At 34.5% G+C, this 25,619-nt stretch overlaps 3 protein-coding genes across 7 annotated transcripts in view; 1 reads left to right on the top strand and 2 right to left on the bottom strand.

Moving 5' to 3' along the window:
- Nucleotides 1-15: 15 nt before the first annotated feature.
- LOC140060128 (transmembrane protein 179B-like) lies at nucleotides 16-12,720 on the bottom strand. Of its 2 annotated transcripts, XM_072106206.1 has the most exons (6): nucleotides 12,577-12,720; nucleotides 6,311-6,498; nucleotides 5,722-5,853; nucleotides 5,463-5,574; nucleotides 3,362-3,500; nucleotides 1,421-1,535 (listed from the first exon to the last, which is right to left on the bottom strand). In XM_072106206.1, the coding sequence occupies exons 1-5, from the start codon at nucleotides 12,667-12,669 to the stop codon at nucleotides 3,369-3,371; spliced, it is 657 nt and encodes a 218-aa protein (XP_071962307.1). In that variant the 5' UTR covers nucleotides 12,670-12,720; the 3' UTR covers nucleotides 1,421-1,535; nucleotides 3,362-3,368. The 2 variants fall into 2 exon arrangements, with proteins under 2 accessions (XP_071962306.1, XP_071962307.1); XM_072106205.1 differs by lacking the exon at nucleotides 3,362-3,500 and having other exon boundaries at nucleotides 16-1,535.
- A 2,126-nt stretch (nucleotides 12,721-14,846) lies between these two features.
- Nucleotides 14,847-19,027, top strand: LOC140060003 (retinol dehydrogenase 11-like). Its single transcript, XM_072106025.1, has 6 exons — nucleotides 14,847-14,962; nucleotides 15,492-15,629; nucleotides 15,842-16,033; nucleotides 16,350-16,634; nucleotides 17,562-17,775; nucleotides 18,218-19,027. Exons 1-6 carry the CDS (start codon nucleotides 14,923-14,925, stop codon nucleotides 18,318-18,320), a joined length of 972 nt encoding a protein of 323 aa, XP_071962126.1. The 5' UTR covers nucleotides 14,847-14,922; the 3' UTR covers nucleotides 18,321-19,027.
- A 139-nt stretch (nucleotides 19,028-19,166) lies between these two features.
- LOC140061364 (HEAT repeat-containing protein 5B-like) overlaps nucleotides 19,167-25,619 on the bottom strand; it is a 39,620-nt gene continuing 33,167 nt past the window's right edge. For all 4 annotated transcript variants that reach the window (XM_072107879.1, XM_072107882.1, XM_072107880.1 and 1 more), the window contains 10 exons: nucleotides 25,452-25,580; nucleotides 25,117-25,298; nucleotides 24,526-24,771; nucleotides 23,963-24,425; nucleotides 23,448-23,726; nucleotides 22,987-23,253; nucleotides 22,434-22,658; nucleotides 22,073-22,215; nucleotides 21,771-21,984; nucleotides 19,167-20,709 (listed from right to left, as the gene is read on the bottom strand). In XM_072107879.1, coding sequence (XP_071963980.1) covers nucleotides 20,381-20,709; nucleotides 21,771-21,984; nucleotides 22,073-22,215; nucleotides 22,434-22,658; nucleotides 22,987-23,253; nucleotides 23,448-23,726; nucleotides 23,963-24,425; nucleotides 24,526-24,771; nucleotides 25,117-25,298; nucleotides 25,452-25,580 — 2,477 coding nt within the window. In that variant the 3' untranslated portion in view covers nucleotides 19,167-20,380. The remainder of the gene's footprint in view (nucleotides 20,710-21,770; nucleotides 21,985-22,072; nucleotides 22,216-22,433; nucleotides 22,659-22,986; nucleotides 23,254-23,447; nucleotides 23,727-23,962; nucleotides 24,426-24,525; nucleotides 24,772-25,116; nucleotides 25,299-25,451; nucleotides 25,581-25,619) is intronic.

The raw sequence follows: 25,619 nt of genomic DNA, 5'->3' as shown, positions 1-25,619 counted from the left end.
AACCTATAAAATGGGTTCTAAATAATACAAACATATTTTTAAAAATATACATAATTACAAAAAAAAAATTAAAATCATTTTACAAATATAGAAAAGCATAAAACATTTTTGGCATTTACAAAAAACTAGAACTTTTCACAATAAACTGTTATCCTATTCATTAGCACAAGTGACTATGAAACACATAGTTCATTAGGCACTCGCTCCTCTTAGGAATCCATTATTGTGTGCACTATTATCAACATTATAAGCTGGTCTAATCAGCAGGCCTAAACATCTCTCAAGTCAACTCGGGCATAAACTAATCAATTAACTTTGTTCAAATAAAGTATGGAATACAACAAAGTTGACTTGAGTTTTACAAATTTTGGATCAAATTTGTCTACATTCTACGTCCCAGATTTAATTGCAAAATGAAAGGTCTATAATGTTATCCATGTGTAATGAAATGTATATTTAAAATAATTCTTTAAACTAAGCCATCGAAAAATTTACAGAGCTTTAAAATGCATCAGAGATAATTTTGCCAGTGTAGCATAGCTATACAAAACAAACGCTACACATTTACAGAATTGTAGCAAAAAATCTTTAAAATCTTCAAAACTTTAAAATGAAACTATTCCCTGCATATACATGTACAATGCAACAAATGATTTGGAAGGTAATTGGCATGACAAATAACAACTATCACCTACAGTATACTTCTATGAACTACTCTACAAATACATAATGATCGTTCTAATCTCAAAAGCTAAATCTGCAAATTATAATATTATTGCATAATTATGACATAATATTTACAAGAATATTGTGTTTAATATTTCCTGCTGTCAGTGATTGTTTTAAAAATAAATTTACAATCAACATCATTAGCACTTTTTATACTTTTTAAGTAAATATAACTAAAATTTATTAATATTATAACTTTTAATATAAAATTGTAAAATATATAATTGTGATAATCTTCAATTGTTAATTAGACTGGGTATATTTACACAAGAATTGATGATGTCATTGTCTTTATAGGAAAATAGTATGTTTTACACACAAATTGATGACATCACAAATGATAAGAGAAAGATATTTTACAAGAGACAACTTCAGCCATTGGTTATGCATTCATAAGACAACGTCAGCCATTGGTTTAAAATGTACTATTCTAAATCAATAACAAAAGTGCTTTAAAAAATATACTTGAAAGAGGAACATTTTTGCACATTGATTTTGGAAATATAATAAAAAAACTAAAGATAAGCTTAGTTGGCTAACAGAGGCATATTAAAATGTTTGCTTAGAAAACCTGTGTTGAGAGTTGACTCTCTAGTTTTATATAAATAGCTCTGACATAACCTTAGCTTTAGTTTTTGATTGGTATGTAATAACTGTAGAATCACTTGTGTCTAGATGACAACATCCGTAATTGGCGCTTTATCAGAGTTCGGATCCAACGTTGTAGAAGATGTATCTCTAATACGTCGAACAATTGTTAAGATTGCTATTGCTAACCAAAATAAAAAGGACGCCCACGATGCACCCTGCAAATAAAACATAATTTTTAAAATGCTACACACAATCGGTCAGAAAATTGTGTAAGGGGTTGGTTTGGTAATGTTTTTTCAATTACAGGCTAAGCAGAACCCCCCAGGACCCCAACAAATTTCCTATTAATAGGGTTGTCCCCGGAATAGTGATGTCCACTTAATATTCGATGTCCCCTTAATAGGGGTGTCCCCTGAAAAGTGATGTCCCCTTAATAGAGGTGTCCCCTGAATAGTGATGTCCCATTAATAGGGTGTCCTCTGAATAGTGATGTCCTCTTAATAGGGGTGTCCCCTGAATATTAGTGATGTCCCTTTAATAGGTGTCCCCTGAATACTAGTGATGTTCCATTAATAGGCGTGTCCTCTAAATAGTGATGTCCCTTTAATAGGGTGTCCTCTGGATAGTGATGTCCCCTTAATAGGGGTGTCCCCTAAATAGTCATGTCCTCTTAATAGGCGTGTCCCCTGAATACTAGTGATGTTCCATTAATAGGCGTGTCCCCTAAATAGTGATGTCCTCTTAATAGGGGTGTCCCCTGAATACTAGTGATGTCCCTTTAATAGGGGTGTCCCCTAAATAGTCATGTCCTCTTAACAGGGGTTTCCCCTGAATACTAGTGATGTTTTATTAATAGGTGTCCACTATAGTTATGTCCCAATTGGGGGTTTTCACTGTATATACATTGGATAACACAAAATGATAGGTCTCATACTCTGTCTGTAAGTAACCATAACAGTGTGTGATGAAGCAAAAATACCTTAAAGTTAATATTATCATCATAATAAATCATAAAATAATCATCAATAATAATAAATACATAAGAAGATAATGTAAAAGTGTATGAAGAAACATAATTTATTACAGTTAAAAGTAGATTAAATCCAATGACCTGAACTTTACATGTCATTCTATTTTCAATTTACTTTTCAATTTACTTTTCAATTTAATTTTCAGTTTCCTCATTGCAGTTCTTACTGAGAATCTACTGTAGTAGATAATTGAGTTGAGTTGCAATACAGCCTTATCTATTAGCATACTGGCATGCTTTTAGAGTGCTCTTATACAAGATGCTGAAGTATTATCATGCTATTTGGACATGCATTCAATTATCGGCACATGACACAGTGTATTATGCTTTCTGCAATATTCTATTAGAATTTTTTTTTAAATATTAGTAATCCTACTCAATGTTTGGATGGATGTGAATTTAATTAGTAGTTCTCTTTCACACAAAAAAATACCCATCTAAAATCCAGTACATTACTGATATTGTAGATTGGATGAAAGAAAATCGAGATGAACATGACAAGATTTTGTACGCAGATTGCTATTGCACATTCAGACAGAATGCATGTTAGTGCATGCATTGAGCCCTGTCTACACTATCAAACATTTTGTGACAAAAAAAAGTGATGTGCCCATATATGGACATGTTATATCACTACAATATTTGGGCATATCACCACCATATTTGAGTACATCACACTTTTTTTGTCAAACTAGTTTAATAGTGTAGACAGAGTTTTGCCTTCAGCAGGGTCCCATTATTGCTTATTTCCCATGATTCATGATAAAAAAACAGAGAAGAATGTAAATTGCAATCTTTCCTGTTAAAAACTTATTTCATTTTAAAAGTAGATCAACAAAAATGACATGAATAACTATATTCAATCAATGATACAATAACCAACATATAGTATTGTATTATTAGTGTCTTAGGTTTCTATTCTATGCAATCTATTTGTGTTGGATAATAAACAAAATGGGACCATGCAACCAAAAATTAGGAATTAGAACTAAAACTAAGTGTATGAACCACCTTCTATTTAAATAGGCTGTAAAATTGGTTTTTCCTCTTCTGACCTCGGCCCTCCATCTATTTTATTATCATGACAACGGCGTATGATTGAGCTACACAGAATAGCTACCCAAAACAGGACCGATAACCAGGAAGTGTTCTACATTTAATCAAGTAAGCTTTTGATGATTGTTATGGTATCATAGTCAACATTCAATAATTCAAGCAAATGAATGATAATGGTTTTTTTAAATTGTATTGTGAATCAATGGCTATCAGTAATCTATGAAAAGATCAATGAATAGAGAAAACATCAAGGAAAGCAACAAGGATAATAAAATGTTTAGAAAGGAAGGACACATCTTATTTTCATAGATTGAAAGTGCTTAAATTATTATCTATTGATGACTTGTTTAAATTACATAGACTTTCATTAGGATTTAAGGTGTTGAAAGGTTACTGTTCCCATTCTTTCAATGAGTATATTAAAACTAGTGAAAGATGTCCGGGTAGGCTTTTACGTTGGAATTCGAAAGGCAATACTTTTCATAATTCTGTAGTTGTTTCCTGTCCTAGACTATGGGAACAAATACCAAAAACAAATGACATTAAAAGATTCACAACAACAATTTTAATTAAAACCCTTTCACTGCGGAGCATTATTCCCACCTCTGTGCGTAATATATATTTAGGAAAAACATATGATATTTTAATTAATTGGAAAAAAATACTAATTGAGATAATTGTGTAATTATTTTTGTGGTGTGTGATGGGCAAAGGGTTAGTCTACAGTTAGGTATAAAAAAAGAAAGTAATTTGCATATTGATGACGTCGTGTGACGTCATTACAGGTATTTTGGATTTCGTGTTTTTTATCGAATCAATGATAAAAACTATATTTTCTATAAGAAATTCTTATGGAATACGTTTTTCCAACTGGATATTGATGAAGATACGTATAACAAATAAAAATATTTAAAAAAATTGAATTATTTTTATTGTTTTATAAAAATTATGCACAAATCAAAGTTTTAGGGCAAAATCATGAAAATAATGACATTTAAAAAAAATTCACTATAGTACAAAAACTAACTTGTTTCAGAATTTTTTTTTTGCATGTTGTGATAAACACTATGTTCCCCTATTGGGGCTGGTAAATTTTTGTTACTTTCAAAATGGCCGCCATTACGCTACTCAAAACAACTTTCCAAGATAGAAATACTATATACTATACTATATATAATATAACTATAGAGGGCGCATTATTTTCAAGACGATAATACAACTATAGAGGGCGGTTTTTTTTCCTGGAAAAACATTTCAATGACTTGCAAAAATATTCAAGTTCATCGAAAAAATACAGAGGGTGCTATATATTATAGACAAATACGATTAAATCATTGTTTTGCCTATACCCGGTATTACCGGGTATACGTATTTCAACGACGTCTGTTTATACCCGGTAGTACCGGGTATACGCAGTGAAAGAGTTAAGGCTGCTCTAACAAAACACTATATTTCATGTTATGTATAGTTTATTTGTATTTTTCTTGTATATGGTTTTATCTTAACTGTTTGTATTGTATGGAGTAAGTGCAGAATCTGTTTGGGCGTATTCTCATTCCTGGCTATTTTTACATTGATGACCAAATAAATATTATTATTATTATAGTCAATGAAAGTGGTGAGGTTGTCAGGAAAGCCAACACTCCCTTGGAAAATGTTTATCTTAGCAGTCTTCAAGCTCATAGAAATTATTACTATAAATTTGAAAAGTAATTTTGGTCAAAATGTGGTTAGCGTGAAAGCAAAAAAACCATAGCTCCTGAAAATAACAACTTTAAGAGCGATATTTCAGGTCCATAAATGTCTAAAGCCCTGTGATACAGTAAGGCAATAATAATAATTATATTATAGAAACAATTTATTTATATAAAGAATGAGTGGAAAATTTAGTTTTTGCTTCTTTTCTCAGTCTCTTTCTCAACTTTGATTAGAATTTGGTTTTCATAATGTGATTCTGTATTGTTTATTATTGTTGGACTGATATAAAGAAATGAAATGAAAAAAAATGATATAATGTCATTGTCAAGTACAGTATGCTAAGCCTACTTATTCTTACCTGTCCAGAGGTGAGAAACTGGTAGTATTTGCCAACATCAAAAGGATCGTGTTGTACATAACCATCAGGCTTAGCCTTTGTGTTCCAATCTATGTCACTACCTTGTGAACAACTAAAAAGGACAAACAAAATAATAATAATCTTCTTAGTTGTATTTTGAAATGCATTTATTTTGATCTTGGAATGAAAATGTTGATGAATAAATGAAACAACAATATTAAAATAAAAAAATTGTCTTAAATTCTTTGATTAAACTTACTCTAAGTCGTTGTCGCCACTGCTCACTGATTTACAGAATTGCCTGAAACCTACACTAACAACGCAGGCTTGAATAAATATACAACAGGCTAAGCAACAGTTGACAATGATGGCTGGTAGTACAAGAAATCGGCTGTAAGATAAAAAACAACATGAGTATTCACTATAAGTAAAGTTGTTTATAACCTTACTCCAGTAATTCCGGTCATTGATACAGCATGTGTATGGGAATTTGCACAAACTCCTTTTATCTCTCTCTTTTGTTTTTCTATTTATTCCTTATACTGGGTAGCCTCTTCAGTCGAAGACTGTTCTCCCAGCGGACCCAGTGTTATTTATATATGTTGAGTTTGTGACAGTGGCTGTGTGTGAACTAGTACACCCGGGGTAAGTCCCTACTCGTCTCGAAAGATTTTCCAGGTTCTATAAAGGGCACATGAGCCAGTTTACACAGAAACTAATTTGACAAAAAAAGTGTGATGTGCCCAAATATGGTAGTGATACGAAATCATTATGTCCATATGGGCTCACTTTTTATCCATAAAGTTTGACAGTGTAGACAGAGCTTTAGATAATGGTTTAATACTCACAATTCTGAATTCTTTAACAATATGTAACCAGTGTATGCACAATATATAAGTGCATAAAAAGAAGCAATAACTTGTAAAGTGACACAGAAATGGCAAGCTGAATTATTGCCCAGGTCTTTGAAATATAATGTGGTTTTATTAAACCAGGCTGTCTCAGCATACAAGATACAGTTGCCACCAAAGCTATTCTGCAAAGACAAGTATTATAACAGTTAGACTTTTGATTAGTGCTCGGAAGGAATTTTCAATAAATGTTTAAACATTTTTGCAAAACTTTTATTTCCCTCCGACTACTTACCTTTTAACAGTTTTTATTCTGTTTTTCAGAATTGTGTTTTTTTTTATGGTAAACAAGAAAATGGGACCTTGTGGCACGGTTTAGTTGGGAGAGTTTCTGTTTTTCCCCCCTTGCTCCAATAACGATTTGGAAAAGGGATATAATAGTGATTCGAATTCTGATTAGTAGGTCTGTACTGAACACGGAGAAGGCCTGTAGAATACTAAACTATGTTTAATCCCTAACCATCGTATCTTAAAAAAAAGGCTGTAGTAGGCAGATCAAAGCAGCCACATCCTTCCTTTATCATGAATTTTTACACAATGCTCATTTTAATATAATAGAAAGGTGTACACATTGTTTAAAATCTCATCTAAAAACCTTTTTATTCAAAGAAGCTTTTTTTTTCATTAAAATGAATATTGTCGTCTTTGTGAGAATGATTATTTATCGCCGCTATATAAAAAAATGAGTTGGTGAAAAATAATACTTTCTGTATTATATAGGTTTTGCTTGACTAAGCAACAACTTTTTATACATTTCCTTGTTATTTAGTGGTGTTTGTGATTAACAATCAACACAATTCTAATCTAACATGTTGAGAAATTTCTTTTAAAAGAAATCTCAACTTTTTAAAAATTAATAGGTAAAATAATATTAAATAATGCAGTGAAACGGTCACAGCAGTGCATATCGACCTCAATTCGTTTTGGCCGGCATACATTTATTATATATTTTTTATTATTTTGTTTAGAATTCCAAATAATCAATAGAAGATAGATATGTTTGTTCAATAATGTATGTACAGTAAATAGATGGTCACTAGCCTAGCTAGGCCTATAGCCTAAACGACATACACTCATTGGTTCGATCAAATGATTTTATTTTTGATAATCTCCAAAATAAAAATAATGAAAATTTACAAGTTAAAACATCTAAAAGCTAAATTACTAATACAACCAACCACTAATAGTTTGGGCACTGTATTGTTCTGTCCTACTAGTAGAGCAGTTAATGACATGAGCTGTGCATTTTATTACCAAAGCATCAAACTTGGCACAAAGTTTCTATAATGTATATAGATTCAAAATATCGGGGGGTGCCAAGTGTCCAACGTCCGGTATGGCGGCCATCTTGATTTCAAAATGGCCACCATAAAAACAAAAAATGTTCATATCTTGGCAACTATACACATTAGAGACTTAATGCTGGTCTCAAATTGTTCACAAACTATATATTTCTATTTACTCTAATGAAAATTTTCGTCCAAAAATGACCGGAAATGACGTTTCTTTCAGTTTGACCTTTGACCTCGTATTTGTATATCTCTGTAACTACTGGTCATTTTCAATCGATTTTGGTGTCATTTTGTTCAGAATAAATACATTTATATTTGTAGTAATGAAACATTTTCACATAAAATGACCGGAAATACAATTTATGACCTTTGACATTTAATTATTGATTTTTAATTATGTGAATATACTGTATGTGGTTTTTGGTGGTCTTAAATGCACCTAATTTTGAACTTTGACCTGATAGGCGTAATTATATTAAATGATTAATGTACTTAAATTGTATATTGTACATAAAATTGGTAAATATTGTGCTTGGTGGTACCATTAATAGTTCAACGATGTTGGCACCTTCTGATTCGCTAAAAGTTTTAATAGTTTGACAGAGGAAATAACATACATGTTATGGAATACCGTCAAACCTCGAAAAGGTGATAGTATGAGCTTCTTTTCGAGATAGACTGTATTTGAATGTCAAATGAATAGTATGATGATCGTGTTTATATCAATATATTATTAATGACCTTACAAAGAACCCTTTATATTTCAACAATCAAGCCTCAGTTATTCTACAATTTATTGTTTTCCAAGTGGCTGGTAGGCCTATTTTGATTGCATCTTCTTTTTGTAGGCCTATGCTTCCTCGGTAATATGGTCCTACCCCTCCTTCTTTGTCTGTAGATGGTCTTATACCACATTCTTTGTCTGTGGATGGTCTTATACCCCCCTTCCTTGTCTGTGGATAGTCTTATACCCGCTTCTTTGTCTGTGGATGGTCTTATACCCGCTTCTTTGTCCGTGGATGGTCTTAAACCCCCCTTCTTTGTCTGTGGATGGTCTTATACCCGCTTCTTTGTCTGTGGATGATCTTACACCCCTTTCTTTGTATGTAGATGGTCTTACACCCCTTCTTTGTCTGTGGATGGTCCTACACTCCCTTCTTTGTATGTGGATGGTCCTACACCCCCTTCTTTGTCTGTGGATAGTCCTACACCCCATTCGTTGTCTATGGATGGTCTTATACCCCCTTCTTTGTCTGTGGATGGTCGTGAACCCCTTTCTTTGTCTGTGGACGGTCTTATACCCCCTTTTTTGTCTGTTGATGGTATTACACCCCTTTCTTTGTTTGTGGATGGTCTTACACCTCCTTCTTTCTCTATGGATGGTCTTATACCCCTTCTTTGTCTGTGGGTGGTATTACACCCCTTTCTTTGTGTGTGGATGGTCTTACACCCCTTCTTTGTCTGTGGATGGTCTTACACCTCCTTCTTTCTCTGTGGATGGTCTTATACCCCCTTCTTTGTCTGTGGATGGTCTTATACCCCCTTCTTTGTCTGTAGATGGTCTTATAATCCCTTTTTTGTGTGTGGATGGTCTTACACCCCCTTCTTTGTCTGTGGATGGTCTTACACCTCCTTCTTTGTCTGTGGATGGCCTTACACCCCTTCTTTGTCTGTGGATGGTCTTACACCTCCTTCTTTCTCTGTGGATGGTCTTATACCCCCTTCTTTGTCTGTGGGTGGTCTTACACCTCCTTCTTTGTGTGTGGATGGTCTTACACCCCTTCTTTGTCTGTGGATGGTCTTACACCTCCTTCTTTCTCTGTGGATGGTCTTATACCCCCTTCTTTGTCTGTGGATGGTCTTATACCCCCTTCTTTGTCTGTAGATGGTCTTATAATCCCTTTTTTGTGTGTGGATGGTCTTACACCCCCTTCTTTGTCTGTGGGTGGTCTTATACCCCCTTCTTTGTCTGTAAGTGGTCCTATACCCTTTCTTTGTCAGTGGGTGGTCTTACACCCCCTTCTTTGTCTGTGGACGGTCCTACACCCCCTTCTTTGTCTGTGGACGGTCTTACACCGCTTTCTTTGTCTGTGGACGGTCTTACACCCCTTCTGTGCCTGTGGACGGTCTTATATCCCCTTCCTTGTCTGTTGATGGTATTACACCCCTTTGCTTTGTCTGTTGATGGTATTACACCCTTTTCTTTGTCTGTTGATGGTATTACACCCCTTTTTTTGTGTGTGGATGGTCTTACACCCCTTTCTTTCTGTGTGGATGGTCTTACACCCCTTTCTTTGTCTGTGGACGGTCCTACACCCCTTTCTTCTTTGTCTGTGGATGGTCTTACACCCCTTCTTTCTCTGTGGATGGTCCTACACCCCCTTCTTTGTCTGTAGATGGCCTTACACCCCTTTCTTTGTGTATGGATGGTCTTATACCCCTTTCTTTCTGTGTGGATGGTCTTACACCCCTTTCTTTCTGTGTGGATGGTATTACACCCCTTTCTTTGTCTGTGGACGGTCCTACACCCCTTTCTTCTTTGTCTGTGGATGGTCTTACACCCCTTCTTTCTCTGTGGATGGTCCTACACCCCCTTCTTTGTCTGTAGATGGCCTTACACCCCTTTCTTTGTGTATGGATGGTCTTATACCCCTTTCTTTGTGTATGGATGGTCTTATACCCCCTTCTTTGTCTGTGGATGGTCTTACACCCCCTTCTTTGTCTGTGGATGGTCTTACACCCCCTTCTTTGTCTGTGGATAGTCTTATACCCCCTTCTTTGTCTGTGGATGGTCTTATACCCCCTTCTTTGTCTGTGATGGTCTTATACCCCCTTCTTTGTCTGTGGATGGTCTTACATCCCCTTCTTTCTCTGTGGATGGTCCTACACCCCCTTCTTTGTCTGTAGATGGCCTTACACCCCTTTCTTTGTGTATGGATGGCCTTACACCCCTTTCTTTGTGTATGGATGGTCTTATACCCCCTTCTTTGTCTGTGGATGGTCTTACACCCCCTTCTTTGTCTGTGGATGGTCTTACACCCCCTTCTTTGTCTGTGGATAGTCTTATACCCCCTTCTTTGTCTGTGGATGGTCTTATACCCCCTTCTTTGTCTGTGATGGTCTTATACCCCCTTCTTTGTCTGTGGATGGTCTTATACCCCCTTCTTTGTCTGTGGATGGTCTTATACCCTCTTCTTTGTCTGTGGATGGTCTTACACCCCTTCTTTCTCTGTGGATGGTCCTACACCCCCTTCTTTGTCTGTAGATGGCCTTACACCCCTTTCTTTGTGTATGGATGGCCTTACACCCCTTTCTTTGTGTATGGATGGTCTTATACCCCCTTCTTTGTCTGTGGATGGTCTTATACCCCCTTCTTTGTCTGTGATGGTCTTATACCCCTTTCTTTGTCTGTGGATGGTCTTACATCCCCTTCTTTGTCTGGACCCACTACTTTGATTGATTAAATCAGACATTGTTTCTTGTATGATTAGGAGACCAAGACCTTCAAAGTGAAAGTCCACAAGTGGATGCCTAAAAAGGTCTTGTACAGAACAGTATATTGTAGGTCCATGTCACTAATTTGAGAATTACTTGAATAATTATATTGAGATGTCTTTTACGAATTGATTTGGTTCGGATTTTGCTAAAAAATCAATGAGTAGAGAAAATCGAGGAAAATCAAAGGCCCATTACCATAAAAATGGAGTACATTTTTTTAGATGCAACGAAAATGAACAAGAATTATCTGAGTTTCTGACTAATGAAAGTAGGTCTACTGCACAAATGCAGGATAAGTTTGTAGTAAGTTTGAAAGACGGTATTCTCTTAACTCATGAAAATGAAAACTTTCCGAACTTGTCTCATATGCAACATCAAAGAGGCCAACGAAAGAATGCTACTTTACATCAAAAATATTTCCAAATGGCATCTAACAATTCAATTCAACTTTTATTTCAGACAATTGTCCATATGGTATAATACATTGCAAAAAAAAAAGATGATGGAGAGAGGACCAAAACTTTTATCTAACGATTGACACATCACAGTTTAGCAAACAAGTCGGCATAGATGAGCTCAGTGATTGCTGTTTCTCAGTGATCTGTCATACTTTACGCCTATCCTATCACATCAAAAGTCAAAAATTCAGAATAATAATTCCTGCTCATTTTTTAAGTGTCATTTATTTCGTTAAAAAAAATTAGGTGCATTTATACCAATGTAAACCACATACAGTATGTTCACATATTATATATGTCAAAGGTTATAAATTGTATTTCCAGTCATTTTATGTGAAAATGTTTCATTACTACAAATATAAATGTCTCTATTCTGAACAAAATGACACCAAAATCGATTGAAAATGATCAGTAGTTACTGAGATATACAGATAAGAGGTCAAAGGTCAAACTGGGAGAAACGTCATTTCCGGTCATTTTTTGACGAAACTTTTCATTAGAGCAAATAGAAATATGTGGTTTGTGAACAATTTAACACCAGAATCAAGTCTCTACTGTTTATAGTTGCCAAGATATGAAGACTTTTTGTTTTTATGGTGGCCATTTTGAAATCAAGATGGCCGCCATACCGGACGTTGGACACTTGGCACCCCCCGATATTTTGAATCTATATACATCAAAGAAACTTTGTGGCAAGTTTCATGCTTTGGTAATAAAGTGCACAACTTGGCTATTTTTATGGCACTAACTGCTCTACTATACAGCACGCTAGCCTGTTTGGCTGTCTTGCACAGTGTAGCAGCAGAAGAGAGGCCACTCCCCCAAATAACATGTGATCGTTCTGCCTGCCAAACAACCTGTCTTACCGCGATCGCGATTTACTTGAAAAACTTGGGCCTAGCCCTAGCTAGCCTATAAGATTATAAACTTCAATAAAGTACCAAATATCACTTACCCTTGAAATACCTATTGTTATAGCAGCCGCAAATCCAGCAAACCCAGCTGCAGCTAAAAGAACAGCTTGAACAAATAATAAAACTGTATCCATTTTCGTTCTTGTCAAAAATGTTAATTGCGAACGCGAGAAGTAAAGAAAAATTTCAACTTTTCGAAAATAAAAGAAGGAAATTGTAAGAGGGCGAACTACCACCAGTGCGAATGCTCCATCCCGTTTTTTTTCCGCAATTAATTTTGTTTAAATTGTACATATTTTGTTAAAAAAAATTCCAAACCTCTTTATTTTGAGCAATTTTGCATTTACTGTTTAAATATTATGAATTCCGTGTACGGTAAGTTTGATGTTTGTATGTATAGTATGAGTATGAGTACTGTTATAGATAGATAGATTGTACCTCAAAAAACACGAAAAAAAGATGAAGATTAATAGTAAAAGAAAAAGACTTATAGAATAGAATAGGCCATTTCTAATAGGCCGTGAAAAAAACTTTTAAAAATAATGTTTAATGTCACTTTCTTTCTTTCTTTTTCTTTCATTTATTTGGCATCTCAATAACATTAAAAATACATCAATAATATATATAATCACCTTAAATATTAAAATACATCAAAAAAGCAAATAAAAATGGCGGGATTAATGAAGTCTGACGATGCACGGGAAAACACATAAATTCGTTTAAAGTAAAACAACTTAATTCCAATGTGGTCCCTAAAAAGATAGTAATTATAATTTTAACAAAACAAACATTATAAGACGGGGTTCATAAATATATAAGCATATAAGCAAAACATCTGATATAATGGCACAATAATAATTTATAATGTTTAATTTTGTAATATTGTTTCAATTCAGTTTTAAATTTAGATGTGTTGGAAATTTGTTTAATATAGTCAGGAAGGTTATTCCATTCTCTGATTGCATTAAAATAGAATGTATTGCATTCTATGCCTTGTACTTCAGGTACAACGAAATTGAGTTTACTACCACGAGTGAAGTGACCATGTAAGTTATTAACTCTACGAAAGTTTTCGTTTAGGTATGAAGCACTTCTGCCCATAAATATTTTATGAACTTGGCTAATTTGCAAGAACTTTACTCGATATTTTACATTTAACAATCCATAATCGTCTAATTGATCAGCACCTATATGTCTTCTGGGTTCAACTCCTTTTATGAGTCTAACCATTTTGTTTTGAGCAATTTGTAGTTTTCTTTGAATAGCTTTACTGGTTCCACAGAACCAAGAAGATGCAGCATAGTCAAAAACACATTGGATGAGAGCAGAGCATAATAGTTTACGATTCTTACAACTTAGTATCTTACGTTGGCGGTACATAAACTTAAGCCTATATTATTACTTACAAAAAAGAAAAATGGTTAAATTCAACCAAATTGACTTAATAAATTAAATAATTTAAAAAGGTACAAAAGAGAGCATTGCGTATCATGCTAGGTAACAACTATTTGTGCTATGATCATGCATTGTCTGTTACTGGTTTACCTACTCTTGTAGAGAGAAGAAACAAACTTGTGTTGTCTTTCGGGGAAGGCTTATTAAAATCCGAGCTGTTTAGAGAAATACTTCCCCCTCTTCATAAGCCAGCTCGGTCTCTCAGAGTCAACCGCTTTCTAGAAGTACCTCATTGTAAAACCAGCAGACTTAGGTCGTCTCCAGTTCCCACCATGGTGGATATAATTAATAGGCACCACTAGCTCTTTTTTAGATATGTAATAAGTGAATGTTTTAAGGTTTTTTATTCATGTATGTTTTTAATTGTATGGTACGATATCTAATTTTATTAAGATGTTTCTATTTTTATAGCAATTTTAACTAATTTTTAGTCATTTGTAATACATTTCATTTCAGTCCTTGACTGTCGTTTTGTAATATATTTTTATATACCGAATAAATAAATAAATAAAATAAATAATAATCAAACTAATTTGTGTTTAATTATTACAGAGCATAGAGATTACAGTTTTTTCAGGAAAATATATTTAGGTCAAAGTGAATACCTATTATATTTGTGACATAAAATGGCATATTCAACAAATACATTTAAAACATTTTTTTTTCAGGGGGACAATATACCTTTTTGATAGAAAAGGAACTTGCATAATACTCCCCTGGATCTGGTTATCGCTCACGTGTGCGCAACCGGAGAGTCGAGAGTGCGTGTGTGCGGATGTGTCCCCAAAAGTGCGAGCAATGGGTCATGGGGGGTCATCGACCCATCGGCGATCACACATTATTATTTGACACGGTGTCTACTAAGTGCAAGTTTGCAAATAGAGCTGAATGAATATTGCTAGAAAAGGAGTTCAAAACTACGCATTATTTATATGATCATGCTTCTTATCATATTAACTATCCCTTTGATTGGTAAGTTAACATAACGTGTTAGATTTTAACCCTGATTTAGAAGAAAACTAGTATATATATATCTATGATATAAATATGCAAATCATCATGCTCAGGAATGGTAAACAAAAAAGGTTAACGCACTATCATATATTATACTGTAGTTGGTGGTGGGTCGGTTAAGAAGAAGAAAAAAGGGGAAGGGAGGGAGAGGGGGATAGGGATAGGGATAGGTGGAGGTGGGGGGAAGAGCGGTCAACCACCGTGCATGTGTACTGTAATTAAAAGCGTTTTATAGTCACGATCGACCGTTCTTTTTATGGTCATAAATTGAAACAAATTCAATCCAAAACTGATTTGAATGTAACTGACGTACTAGTCTCATCCATAACATTTGGACCACCCTTTAGGTCTTTCAGCATTGCATCTAAACAACATTCTTTAGATCCTACATACATCATTATTATTAATTCATTCATTTATTATTGGAATCATTTCCATTAACAATTATTATTCACTAATTTTCTGTAAAAATTATTTTTTATGACAGTTGTGTTGCTTTACTATATTCGGCAGTCGTTTATTGGCAAGTGTCATAGCGATGCTAAACTTGTCGGCAAAACCATCATTATTACAGGGGCAAACACTGGTATTGGAAGAGAGACTGCAAAAGATTTGGCAGCCAGAGGTAAATGTACAAAATGACGTTTTGTCATGACACCGCTTACTATACTAAGCAGTTATTGAGTGAAAAAGAAACATTTGAGCATGCACAACAGAATGATGTTTAGACTCAATAGTTGCTTAGCCTAGTCATGAAAACAAAAAGGTCACTATATTGTCATATAGAAATCCTGAATGATCTTGCAGGACAATCATGCCATACTTTTCCTATTATAGGTGCTAAGGTGATTCTAGCCTGCAGGAATACAGAGAAAGGTTATAGTGCCAAGCAGTACATAGAGCAAACTACTGGACACAAAGAGGTTTTTGTGCATAAACTGGATCTAGCGTCGTTGGCATCCGTACGAGAATTTGTCAAAGAATACAAAGACAACCATGACTCCCTTGATATACTTATTAATAATGCAGGTATACTCTCTACCCTTTAACCAGACATTCTATTACTTTATTACCTAACTGATAATAATACAGTGACTTAAAATACAGGTCAAAGGCCCCTGGTTTAGTACTCTGAATGGACCCTCCAACACTGGGTGGTTCCATTGAGGATGCTCATTCCCAGGGGCCGCAAGCTCTGGGCCCCTGGCAGTAGCCAGTGACTCATAGCCTTTATGCCACTGTAATAATAATACTACTACTACTAGTAATAAAATATATCTGTATGGTTGTAATACCTGAGCATGATTGGTGCACAATATTATATAATCAGGAAATATTTTACTAGGTGTAATGTGCTGCCCTCAATGGGAGACGGAAGATGGATTTGATATGCAATTTGGAACGAACCACCTTGGCCACTTTCTACTCACCAATCTGCTACTGGATATGTTAAAGGAATCTCCAGCAGCTAGAATCATAAACCTTTCGTCTTTGGCTCATATTGCACCCAAACAACTTCCTCTGGATGATCTGAATTTTAAGAAACGTTCCTTCAACACCATTACTGCTTACTCTGAAAGTAAACTTGCCAACGTTTTGTTCACCAAAGAATTAGCCAAGAGGCTTAAAGGTACATAGAGTGATGATTATTTAGGTTAAAGACCCCTTCCCTGCAATTTTGGACGTTTTTTGGAAAATAATACATATATATCACTTTAAAAACATTAAACCATGTCATTCCTTGTCTTAAATGTACGTTTTATGGTAAATTATGATAAAAAGTGAGAAACAATGCACTACCTAAGTAGCTCGCGGCGATCGACCTCTCGTGGACGCTCTTAGGCCTAGCCTAGCTAGGCTTAGTTTTGAAGGCCTAGCTGGTAAACATCGGTAACGTACGAACATCATACGCTAGCTATATACCTAGCCTGACGTTGTATAGTTGCTGCATTAATTGTCTTTCTATTTTTGCCAGACTCCGTTGATACAAATTGGGGAAAACCCGGTATTTTCGCTGAAAAGTTAGGAGTCTTCCATTTGTTTTGGCCTCACGATCGATCGAAAAGTGGGCGAATTACAGGTGAAAAACAAAAATATCAATCCGCGCGCAATGCATTTTGGGATTTATAGCGGGCCGCTATAATTATTAGAATCGACTTATTTTTCACATTTTTAACCGTTTAAAGACGGAAAAAGTTATCGCAATAGGACCATATAGTATTATTTTTACATTAAATATAGTTTGTGATCTTAAATTAGATCTAAAAAACGTAGGGAAGGGGGCTTTAAGAGAGTGTTGAGATGCAAAGAGAAATTAAAACTATATTTTTTGGTAATTTAAACCTTCCAATTTTTTCGCTTAATGGCGTGAATCCATTATCTTTGATTTTAATGCAAAAAATAGACAAATATTCGATTAGGTTATTTTTAAAACTTTAAGAAAAAAAGTAAAGATAATTTGTTTAAGCAGATTTGATAAATCACAACTTCACGAGCCATAACTATTAAAAAAATATTGTATTCACTCCGAACAAATTAATATTATTTTATTGAACAGGTACAACTGTAACGTCTTACGCAGTTCATCCAGGCGCTGTGGATACAGAACTGTTGAGGTACATCACAGATACGTGGCCAATTGTTAGGTTCATTGTACCACTGCAGCAACTTGTTTTAAGGACTCTGTGTAAAACATCAGAGCAAGGAGCACAGACAACCATATACTGTGCAGTAATGCCAGGCATTGAGAAGGAGTCTGGTAGCTACTACAGGTAATCAGAAATGTAATACTTTGTTTGTGGGAAAGAAGCTAGCTATAAGCTCTACCTTGAAAATTGGGTACTAAATTTAAAATGTAGATTTTTGTCATGTACAGTACTACTTATCCAAGAGAAATATAATAAATAATTTCTAATTTTAACCATTGAACAATAAATAAATCTATTATGTTTAAACACCCAATTCTCAGTGCTATATCTCCAAATACTATCTATTTCCGAAGTATCATACGAATATTTGGTAATACAGCATCTCATTTATATCACATGTGGTGCCTGTATGATGTAAGGTTACTACTAGACACATGTGTTGTATTACCAAATATTCCTATGATACTTCGGAAAAGGATACAGTACTGAGAATCGGCAGGTTTAAATTAAGTCATAGATAACAGAAAAAGTATTTAAATTAAATTAAAATGTTATTTATTTATAGTGACTGTGCATTGAAGAAAAGCAGCCCTCTATCTTATGATGAGGATTTAGCAACAAAACTTTGGGATGTCAGTTGTGAAATGGTTGGAGCATCTAGAAATTAAAAGGGCAAACAATGTAGTATATCTCGTAGTTTAAATCAGTGATTTGAAAGATTAATTTGATAAACAATCATAAACTGAGCATGTGCATTACAGTCATATTGCTTGAGTATGCGAGAAAGCATTGTTTTGATTTTCCTGACTGTTCAAATGTACGATTGTTACAATGTATGTATGAATTCAATAAGAATGACGAACCAGAATAAGATGGATGATCATCACTTAGAGCTGTAGTGATTGGTCCTACCTAAGGTAGTAAGACAGCTTGATAGATTGTCCATGCGTGGAGTAGTCAACTGAATGAAAGAAAGCATTGAGCTGAAAAACTCTAAACTTTCTGTGCTGCAGTAGAAATTTATTTCAGCATCCTTACTATGATAAATAGAACATATTTAGGGGTTGTTCGTAGTGTTTCCACTTTACTAGAGGTGTTGGTGTCCCAATGGAGGGGCAGTTTAAACCAGGGTAATCTATAGTATTACTGTGTTATTTAAATCATGGACCTATACATTATGTCCATGTTTAAACTCACACAAAATGGCCTAACTTTAAAACAAGTTAGATTAAAAAAAATGTTCAGGTATGCAGTATAGTATTATATTCCAATAGTCTTATTAATTATAAATAATAAAGTTTTAAATGAAAATTATGCATTTTTTAGTGATCAATGTAAGTTAGAATATTTTAAAACCTTATACACAATGCTTAAATATGTAAAAAAAGCTTCTGAATTATATAAGTAATAAAACTTCCATAGTAAGTGTACAGTATATTGTTTTTTTGTTCTAGCTGCCTGTTAAGAAAAACATGAATAAACGTTTAAGAAACATTCAAGAACACATCCTCATGTAATACTAATTTTGTTTTTATTTTCAAGCAAAAAATGTGATCACTCCCTAAATTAGATGTTTATTGAAACAGTACAATAATTACAATTTGTAACGTAATAAAATAATTAAAATTCCCCTTAATAGGGTCAAGTGAGCACCAGTTGTTACCTTGGATACAATTTGAGTAACATTTTTCATTATAGCATTAAGTTTTACTTTTTGTTCATCGTCTACACTGGTTTTACTCATAATTTTTACTCCTTGAAAAATATAGTTAGTTAACAGATAATATAAATGATAATACTTGGGTAATAATTTGTTTAATCAAAATACAATTATTAATCAGGCTAGCATAATTATAGACAGGATTCATTAGATGCAGGGGCTCACCACTCCATAAAACATGTCTATAGACTTACAGTAACATCTCCTAGACTACAATAATTTAAATATAAGCACAAAACGGTGCAAATAAATGAATTACTGGGATATATGTGTTAACTGGGACTTGACTTGGATTTATATACATACATAATTCTGTAAATTATGGAGATGTTACTGTATCTCTGATAATGACACAGAATCTTGAATCATTTTAATGTTTTTCATAATCATCAGATTCCTCTCATTCATACACTAAATATTACAGGTAAATACATTTTTGTTACATATTGTTATATATACATTTGTTTTAATTGTTTATATATTTCTTTTAATGACTATTGCACATTCTAATTTTAACTGTTATTTGAACTACATTTATGAAAATACCTTTATCAAATATGTGTACCACGTCTACAACAATATTCTTACACAACACATTTTTATGAAAATTGGTTGCCAGAATATTCATATCAATTCTACCAATCACAAGATTGTTGGTAATTAGCTAACAAAAATCATGCATGCCACTAGTACTCTTTATTGGTATAAGTACAAAATAAATGTAAACTTTATTACAATTAAGCACAAATAAATCTTTTATAAAATACTACTCCTTACCCGGTTTCCCCGTCCCCTTCCTACTAAGTATTCCCCACCAATCCAAATCTCAACCATATTTTCATTAAAAAATTAACAATTTACACATACATACAGTACATTGTTACAAAAGTATGACTATTTGGGAATATGTGTGTTTTCATTGAATTTTGTTTGATTGTGTTTTACACAGTGCAACATAATACATGTGTCACACTACAGAATCCCATATTATGTCTATTAATCAAAAGTTTATCCATTAAAATTGCTAAAGTCTTTCTTCAGCTTAATACTTGGAGCTGCCTGCATTGCAACTCTCATTTGCTGCTTTGCATTGCGCACTGGTTTCTTAGCCAGCATTGCTTGATTAGCACGGATGGCACCTTCAAGTTTTGTCTTCAGTTGCGGAGCAGCGCCCATCACGGTCTTGAAAGGAGCGGGATAAAGCGGCGCAATCTTCATCAGACGTTGTAGTGAATGATCATGAAGTGATTTTGCTGGTTTAGTTGCTGTTGTTAATGATGTACTGTCTATTAGAAATCCTATTAATATAGGCAGATACACAGCCATCAACTGCACTCCTGTAAATAAGAACAGAATATAAATTAGGTGTTAAATTATTGAACCAAACAAGTATTACAAATGTCCTACACTTTACACTGAATAACTTAAGTTCAAATCATTTGCACTTAAATCCATAACTCTGACAAGCACAATATTATTCACTAACTACAATAGATTTATATCCTATCGTGCCATACTTATTTTCTGGTCACATGCTTAGTGAGTTCTTTGTACTTGAACCATTGTTCTACACAGTAGCACTAATCTATTAAAGACCCCTTCCCTGCAAATTTGGACGTTTTTTGGAAAATAATACATATATATCACTTTAAAAACATTAAACCATGTCATTCCTTGTCTTAAATGTACGTTTTATGGTAAATTATGATAAAAAGTGAGAAACAATGCACTACCTAAGTAGCTCGCGGCGATCGACCTCTCGTGGACGGTCTTAGGCCTAGCCTAGCTAGGCTTAGTTTTGTAGGCCTAGCTGGTAAACATCGGTAACGTACAAACATCGTACGCGAGCTATATACCTAGCCTGACGTTGTATAGTTGCTGCATTAATTGTCTTTCTATTTTTGCCAGACTCCGTTGATACAAATTGGGGAAAACCCGGTATTTTTGTTGAAAAGTTAGCAGTCTTCCATTTGTTTTGGCCTCACGATCGATCGAAAAGTGGGCGAATTACAGGTGAAAAACAAAAATATCAATCCGCGCGCAATGCATTTTGGGATTTATAGCGGGCCGCTATAATTATTAGAATCGGCTTATTTTTCACATTTTTAACCGTTTAAAGACGAAAAAAGTTATCGCAATAGGACCATATAGTATTATTTTTACATTAAATATAGTTTGTGATCTTAAATTAGATCTAAAAAACGTAGGGAATGGGGCTTTAACACTGATCCTGTTTTTTTTATACTTATTTCTTTCTGTTATAGAACACAAAGAATTAAGTACAAACTTACTACAAGTTATACAGTAACCTAATACTGTACCAGGCCATTTTTACTAACAAAATATTAAGCACAAATTTTTTTCTGGTCAAAAAACAAAACATTGAGTACAAACTTACTATGGGCTTCTTCCGTTAGACTGACAAGAAGCTCTAATGTTTTACACGCTTCAATCGCTACAAGCGCTTCATCGTCGGTATCACGCTGATTACCGCTCATGTTATGCAAATATTCCACAATCTTTGGACCCATCGCATGAATGTATGGTGCGCTGACATCTTGTTTGGGACATTGGAAAATGGAACTTAGAGTTTGCAGACATTTCAGACGCAACTGAAAAAAAAAGAATCAATATGATAAGCACTTGCTAGATATGGACAGTTTTAAATATTTAAATACAAGAATTTTACATGTTACTTACTGTTACTTTATCAGATAGAAATGCTTGCTTAAAGACTTCTATTGTTTGCTTTTGAAGTGAAGTTGTCATGGAAACCTTTGCTGGTGCTGATGTGGTGAAAACAGCAAGCGCTAACAACATACTACACACATCGACATCACTTCCTGCAAAATGAAGGTTTATGGTATCCTATGTTGAGAATGTTTTCATGTTCTGGTTATTATGCTATGTTTGTAAGATACCATGTTGAGAATGTCTTGAAATTTCTTTTTTTTTTTTTCTACAGTACAACCATCTTCTGGAGTAATGGTCATGATATCCTTGATTAAACCACCAGTATAATATCTTAACCAAAGGACTAGATAAACATCACAATACTAACCTGGTTTAGCTGAGTCTAAGATAGTTGCAAAAGAGCTTTGTAGCAAGCTCACCCACTCATCACTACAATCTGGATTATTTACCAATGGAGACGAAGCAAGTAGTTTTAATGACTGAAGACTTGCTGTGACGGTAGAAGGGATGATGCCGTCGGTAGAGGAGCATGCCGTCTCACGTAGCACACCAGTAGTTAGGAACAGGATTGTTGGTAGGACTGACACACTTCCTAAAATTGGAAAAATGAGAATGGTAAATATTTCTTTTGTTCTTTGACTGACCGGTTGAAGAAGTGAATGTTTCTACAACAAATATGCTTTAAAAATAATTTGTATTAATACAGTAGAACAGGTCTTCTCAGTACCTCTATTCAAAGTACACCCCTATTGAAAGGATACTATTCAGGGGATACCATTTCCTGTGAAATGAACAAGAGGAAATACAAGTTTAACACCACAACCAACCCTTATTCACTATAAGCGACATTTGGTAGGGTCTTGTTGGTGTCCCCATAATAGGGTTCAACTGCAGGTAAAATATCAAATTTAATATCGAACCTTTTGGTGAACACAGCTTCGGTAATGTTGTCATCACGCTCAACGTCTCTGAAATGAGCTGATTTGCTTCTTCTGAGAGACCAGCTCGTTGTTTTGTCAACATGGAATTTGTTGGCATGGCTGGATTAAGCGCTGGAATCTGCCTGATCAGAGTACAAAGACACACTTCCAACGTTGCAAACACTATGGATTTACCTGGGGTAATTACACCATCTTCTCCCCCCTCCCCTAAAGGTTTCTTGTGATTAGGGTGAATTGTATCATTACCTGAAAATAACCAAAATTGATGAAAATATAAATACAGGATTAAAGAGGCATTGAATACGATGTAAAAACAGTTTTTTTTAAAACCATTATTCAAACATACAATTTTCTAATGAATTATTTTAATAAATACAATTATAGGAGTCATTGAATACGATGTAAAAACAGTTTTTTTTAAAACCATTATTCAAACATACCATTTTCTAATGAATTACTTTGTTCAGCCATTTTCTCCGTAAAAGCTTGCAAAACTTGGCGAACAACTTTGAGAATAAGTAAATGTGTATTAACAGAGTCTCTTGTCAGCAGCAGTCTGTGCATGACATTTAAAAGTTCAACTGCTAATGTACGGTCTGACATCAAACGACTACGTGGCCATGTTGAGTCCAAGATAGTATAAAGTGCTTTCACACAGTATGTGACATTCTCTACAGGTTGGCTGGATCTTGGAGATGATATCGACTCTACACAAATTCCTGATAAATATTGGGAAAATAAAAGTGAGTTATAATAAATTTTACTACACAAATACCTTCTAGTTATTTTAATATTATAAAAATAATATAATAAACATCTAACAGAAAGTAATTTGCCAAATACAAGATGGATAATAAACTCTTATTCAAGGCTTAGAGAGTGGATTAGAAACAGCTGTGAGTTACAACCCTTAAATTTTATAAATACACAAATAATAAAATATATGTTATCTTACCTAATATGAGATGAAAATTATCATTCTTTATTTTATTAGATGCAAGTTCATTTGGAACTCCTAAAACATTTGTACTAAGATCAGTTGAGGGCGCTACCGGTCCTCCAGCCAGTGCACGGAAGCTATCACTTCGTTCTTTTTGAATTACGTCAAATCCGCCCGTATTCAACCACAAAGCCGCTGCATACATGATAGGAGCCCACGATTTCTGATAATGACCTCTAACACTTTCTATTGTTTCAGCATTATAAAAAGCGCCCCCAGTTGTTGGAAGCTGGCTTGAGAATTCGGAGGGGAGCGATAGTAGGGCATGGTCACGTAAAGCAGCAATCCAACATTTGCTAAGTGCGTTTAATTCTGGTTTGACCAGGTCAAGTAGGTCATCCGATGACCTAGTTGTGTAGTTATCTTCATCTACGTTTGTTGTCGTTGAATTATGCTGCTGCATTGCAACAATGTACACCTGAAATAAAAGTGAATTATGAAGATTAATTAAACGTTAAAATCTACTAATGTATATAATAGGTGACATTCAAAGAAAAATTACTGAGAATTTTATTTACCTCTGCCCAAGCTTTGATAACTGCTAGTTTCTCCATAGTGGATGCACTCTCACTATATACAAGAGATGACCCTTTACCTGCTTGCAGTTTACTTAACGATGACACTAAGAGCTGATGAACACGACGGAGGTCATTGAGGTCATGGGCGACGCCGCTACCGATCCACGTACTGGATACTTGACATGCCATTGCTGTGACGTCTGATGGAGTGTCTTGAGAGAATGCTGGTCTTAATGCAGCTCCGACCTAACGAAACAAAATTCATTTTTTGTACTTAGTTGTCAAAATATATATAATATATAAAGCTCTGCCTACACTATCAAACAATATGTGATAACAAAAATGTAATGTGCCCATATAAGGACATGATGGTGTCATATTACTACCATATTTGGGCGCATCCTTACCATAATTTGGGCATATCACTACCATATTTGGGCACATCATACTTTTTTTGTCAAGCTAGTTTGATTGTATAGACAGAGCTTAAACGAAAAAGTCTTAATCTTTAATTTGTCTCGGGAATAGAATTTTTATTGCACCCTATGTCATCATTATCATAAGTAACTCTAGCAATTACATATTAATTACCTGGGCTTGATACTGTTCCATAATAAAGTGACCTGGAAACTCTGGTTCAGGAACTTTCGCAAACTTGTTGATGACATCAGCTAGCAGCAGTAGACCTGATTTACGAAGTTGATCGCTGTTTGCTGTGGCCGACATGAACGCCATTCGTACAAGGTCGGACAGATGCAGTACAAGATAATCACCTGAAAATAGGAATCAATTAACATACATTATAATTTAGCCTAAATATTAATTGTGATGTAATTCTATTTTTTTTTCCAGAGCTCTTAGTAACAGGGTTAGCCTGTATCATTAAAATGGTTCCTTCAATTACTATATTTCTAAAAAATTCTCACTTTTGTTTGTTTGTGTTCGTTTCTCTCTTGCCAAGGCTAAGTCAAAGTGCACCGTTATGCCATTGCACACTTGGAATACACGCCGTACACTCTCTACAGCAAACATTTTAGTTGGCCAGCGTGGTGGTACTAAAAAAAAACAATTTAAATATTATAATGTTTATATTT

This window comes from Antedon mediterranea, chromosome 10, assembly GCF_964355755.1.
Source record: "Antedon mediterranea chromosome 10, ecAntMedi1.1, whole genome shotgun sequence".
NCBI classification, from domain to species: domain Eukaryota; kingdom Metazoa; phylum Echinodermata; class Crinoidea; order Comatulida; family Antedonidae; genus Antedon; species Antedon mediterranea.
The sequence above is the reverse complement of the archived record's forward strand: the minus strand, read 5'-3'. Positions and strand labels throughout refer to the sequence as shown.